Source organism: Coenobita brevimanus, chromosome 115 (assembly GCF_032717465.1).
Source record: "Coenobita brevimanus isolate Jiangsu-jjx chromosome 115, ASM3271746v2, whole genome shotgun sequence".
NCBI lineage: Eukaryota > Metazoa > Arthropoda > Malacostraca > Decapoda > Coenobitidae > Coenobita > Coenobita brevimanus.
The window spans coordinates 5,922,501-5,927,500 of record NC_137068.1 but is presented as its reverse complement, the minus strand read 5'-3'; the positions used below and the strand labels follow the sequence as shown (position 1 = coordinate 5,927,500).

General features: G+C 46.5%; 1 protein-coding gene across 1 annotated transcript in view; it reads right to left on the bottom strand.

The window, feature by feature from the left end:
• The window catches only part of LOC145418634 (glutamate receptor ionotropic, kainate 2-like), a 148,991-nt gene that overhangs the window by 23,803 nt on the left and 120,188 nt on the right, over nucleotides 1-5,000 (bottom strand). Inside the window, exon 19 of the mRNA XM_080286997.1 lies at nucleotides 3,291-3,455. Coding sequence (XP_080143123.1) covers nucleotides 3,291-3,455 — 165 coding nt within the window. The remainder of the gene's footprint in view (nucleotides 1-3,290; nucleotides 3,456-5,000) is intronic.

Below are 5,000 nucleotides of genomic sequence, written 5' to 3'. Positions count from 1 at the left end.
CTCCCTACTTATCAGTCTTTCTATCTATCTGACTATCTATCTAGCTATCTATCTATGCCTATCTGTATCTATATCTATCTATCTATCTGCCTACTTATCGGTCTATCTATCTAGCTATCTATCTATCTATGTATCTATTTTTTATTTATTTATATATATGTTAAAAGGATGCCTGTCAGTCTCTCATATATATTTCATTTATATATTATTGTCTGAATATCCATTTATCTATCACCTATTTTTATGTATCTATCTATTTTATCTATTTCTGTGTATCTGTCTGTCGTGTCTGTCTGTATCTATCAATATTTATTAATCTATCTACATCTGTTTATATCTATCCATCTATCTGTCGTCACCCGTCACTACCGTATCTCCATCAAACCTGCTCCTCTCTCTCTCTCTCTCTCTCTCTCTCTCTCTCTCTCTCTCTCTCTCTCTCTCTCTCTCTCTCTCTACCACTAAATCGCAAGCCAATTTCCTGTCATCCCTAAAACCATTCACTATGCTGGGTGGTAACCATAACAAATTGATGCCTGGTGATTTAGTGGGTTTAGACGCCCCATTATGTAAGGGTTCCATCAGTAAGGGTTAGTATCTGAGGGGTGGCTGGAGTTTAGTGCTCACATAATGCTACTTATGGGCGAGAGAGACTGGTCACCGTTGCCTTAAGTGTTGGGACTCAGTAACCTAGCCCAGGGACCCTACGCTCCTGTTTATATGGGGGAATATGGGATTGATGATTAGATAGATAACTGGATGGATAGATGGGTAATGAGAGAGAGAGAGAGAGAGAGAGAGAAATAGACAGCCAGACAGACAGACAGAAAAGAGAGAGAGAGAGAGAGAGAGAGAAAGGGCACACACACACACACACACACACACACACACACACACACACACACACACACACACGAGAGAGAGAGAGAGAGAGAGAGAGACTAATGAAGGCAGAATAAAATGAAAGGGTTAAGTGAAGGGGAAGGGAAGGGAAGGAAGTGGATGAATGGAAGGGAGAATTGATGGGATGGAGACCCAGGATGGTAGGGAAGGGGGCGTCTTGGGGTGCAGATAAGACCAGGGTTCGTATTCTCGGCAGTTAGAGAAGCTCCCTAACACCTTTTCCTTAGCGATTTATTTTTAGATACGAAAGCTAATACAGTTTTGTATGTTGCGGTTGGGGAGTATGGGTTTACGTGGTTCCGTCCGTCCGTCCGTCCGTCAGTACGTCAGTTCGTCCGTCAGTACGTCAGTCCTCCGTCAGTCCGTCCGCAGTTTTCTGTCTGCTCCGTGACCCCCACACGCATTGACATATTTTGATGTAACTTAACACTTTATTGTTCCCCACACCATGACGGTGTGTCGCGCGGAAAACCAGCCATCTGTTCCCAAGGGCAAGGTCATACTCGGGGCTCAAACAAGGTCGGGTCATACTTAACAGCCATACCTACATTCTTGTCCGCTCTGTATAATGTCTAGGGAGATCACAGTTATTGGCTTTATACAGGGGTTTTATCCTCCCTTGTATAGAGTACAACTGTCATGTGTGGGGAGGCTCCCCACATATAGCTCTTCTCAATAGGGTGGAGTCAAAGGCTTTTCGTCTCATCAGCTCTCCTCTTACTGACTCACTTCAACCTCTGTCTCTTCGCCGCACTGTTGCCTCTTTATCTCTTTTTCTATCGCTATTTCAATTGTCACTGCTCCTCTGAACTGTCTGCTTGCATCTCTCCACCTCTACGACGGGCACGTAGCACCCGTCTAGCAACAAACTCTCATCCCTTTTCTGTCCAGCTCTCTAATGCAAGAGTTAACCGTTACTCCCAGTCCTTCATTTATGCACCAGGTCAGCTCTGGAACTGTCTCCCTCTTTCTGTATTTCCTACTTTCTATGATCTCCAGTCTTTCAAACGCAGTGTGTCCAGGCATCTCGAAATGATCGGATCTTGAATTTGGCTCTCTTTTGTATTGTTTTTGTTTTTTCGTGGAGGGAACTGTTTGCGTGCTCCTGGCCTTTGGTTCCTTCTTCCTCGCATTAAAAAAATATATATCGCTATCATACCCACATTGTATACACAGTGCAAATGTATGGTTAGCATCCTGTGGGGGAGTTTGTATTGCCTGACAGTACTTGGCAGGTATTTGTTTATTGCTTAGCAGGTATTTGGTTATCACTTGGGTCTTGAATATGCAGGGAACGTTGACAAGAGAAGGATTTAAATAACATTGAATAGAACTGCAAGGTGTAAAAAGCAAAGTAAACCACATAGGAAAAGGTGTTAGGGAGCTTCCTCAACCGTGATCAATAAGCAGAATAAACCACATAGGAAAAGGTGTTAGGGAGCTTCCTCAACGGTGATCAGTAAACAAAATACACCACTTAGGAAAAGGTGTTAGGGAGCTTCCTCAACCCTGATCAATAAGCAGAATAAACCACGTAGGAAAAGGTGTTAGGGAGCTTCCTCAACCGTGATCAATAAGCAGAATAAACCACATAGGAAAAGGTGTTCGGGAGCTTCCTCAACCGTGATCAGTAAGCAGAATAAACCACATAGGAAAAGGTGTTAGGGAGCTCCCTCAACTGTGATCAATAAGCAAAATAAACCACATTGGTAAAGGTGTTAGGGAGCTTCCTTAACCGTGATCAGTAAGCGAAATAAACCACATAGGAAAAGATGTTAGGGAGCTTCCTCAACCGTGATCAGTAACATAGTACCTACCGATATTCTCCACACCCTACGCATTTGTCTACCTACCTACCTACCTACTTACCGGTATTCTCCACACGTAGAGCATTGGCCTTGGAGTCTTTGTTTTTCTCGTCCTTATTACAACCATCACCCTTGTTTATTTACCTACCTAACTACTTACCTACTTACCCATCTACTTACCTACCAATATTCTCCACACCCTAAGCATTTCCCTTGGAGTCTGTTATTCTTATCCCTATTACAACCATCACCCTTGTTTATTTACCTACCTACCTACCTACCTACCTATCTACTTACACATCTACTTACCGATATTCTCCACGCCCAGAGCATTGGCCTTGGAGTCTTTGTTTTTCTCGTCCCTATTACAAACGTCACCCTTGTTTGTCTACTTACCTACCTACCTGCTTACCTACTTACCTATCTACTTACACACTTATCTACTTACCGATGTTCTCCACGCCCAGAGCATTGGCCTTGGAGTCTTTGTTTTTCTCGTCCCTATGACAACCATCACCCTTGTTTATTTACCTACCTACCTATCTACTTACACACTTAAACACCTACATATCTACTTACCGATGTTCTCCACGCCCAGAGCATTGGCCTTGGAGTCTTTGTTTTTCTCGTCCCTGTTACAAACGTCTCCTGTATTTTTCCACCATTTGCTGTATAACATTTGTATTATGCCCTTCTCCTGTAGCTCCAGGATGGCTAGCGATATCTTGTCCCTCCACGGTGAGCCTGTGGGGGTGGGGAGATGGGTGAGTGGTGTGGGGGAGGGTGGGGAGAGCGTGGGTGGGTTGGTAGGTGGGAGAAGGGAAAGGGATGGGATGGTGATTGAGGGATGTGGTGGGTGGGGAGTGGGTATGTGGGGGTGGGGAGATGGGTGAGTGGTGGGGGGGAGAGCGTGGGTGTGATGGGGTGTGGGAGAAGGGAAAGGGATGGGATGGTGATTGAGGGGTGTGGTGGGTGGGGAGTGGGTGTGTGTGGGGGGAGATGGTTGAGTGGTGTGGTTGAGGGTGGGGAGTGTGTGGGTGGGGTGGGCTGTGGGTGGGGTGGGCTGTGGGTGGTAGAGTGGAAGAAGGGAGAAGGATGGAATGGTGAATAACAGTGGTGTGGTTGAGGGTGGGGAGAGTGTGGGTGTGGGTGGGGGTTGGGGGGTTGGGTTGGTAGGTGGGAGAAGAGAGAAGGATGTGACGGTGATTGAGTGGTGTGGGGGAGGGTGGGGAGAGTGTGGGTGTGGGGTGGATTGGTGGAGGTAGGAGTGTGGAAAGGGGGAGATGAAGAGGGGGCGAGGTAAAGAGCGTGAGGGTAGGAATATAGGTGTGGGGAGATTGTGTGTGTGTGTGTGTGTGTGTGTGTGTGTGTGGAAGGGTGAGGTGAAGGGTGAGGGAGGTAAGGGGGGTGTGGGTAGGCGTGAGGCAACTGGGGTAAGATTGAAAGGATCTGGAGGACTTAGGTGTGTGTGTGTGTGTGTGTGTGTGTGTGTGTGTGTGTGTGTGAGAGAGAGAGAGAGAGAGAGGGAGGGAGAAGGTGAGGATATAAAGGTGGGGAGAGAGAGAGAGAGAGAGAGAGAGAGAGAGAGAGAGAGAGAGAGGATATAAAGGTGGAGAGAGAGAGAGAGAGAGAGGTGAAGGTGAAGATAAAAAGGTGGAAAGAGAGAGAGAGAGGGTGAGGATATAAAGGTGGAGAGAGAGAGAGAGAGAGAGAGAGAGAGAATTTGACGGTCCCGTATTATCCTCGGATAAGGAAGCTCCCTAACACCTTTTCCTAAGCGATTTATATTGCTTATTACACCTTATCCCAATGTCATATAAATCTTTGAAACATCGCCATACTCTGCATAAATAACGCAGACAAAGATATTAACCGGCCATATCCAAAAATAAATCGCTAAGGAAGAGGTGTTAGGGAGCTTCCTTAACCAACGAGAATACAGGTAAAGGTGTATGAGGGTGAGTGAGAAAAAGGTGGAGAAAGTGTAATGGTGGAGATGTTGGAGATAATGAGTGAGGATGGGAGGAATGAATGATGGAGAAGGTGGGGAGGGTAAAGGGAGGGATGTGTGTGAAAAAGATGGAAGATTGAGGATAGGAGAGGGGAGGGAAGTGATGGTGGGGGTATGGGAGATGAGGTGTGGGGGAGAGAGGTGTAGGGGAGAAGGGGAAGAATGATGGAGAGGGTGGGGAAGGTGGGGAGGGTAAAGGGAGGGATGTGTGTGAAAAGGATGGAGATTGAGGATGGGGGAGGGGAGGGGAGGGGAGATGAGGTGTGTTGGAGAGAGAT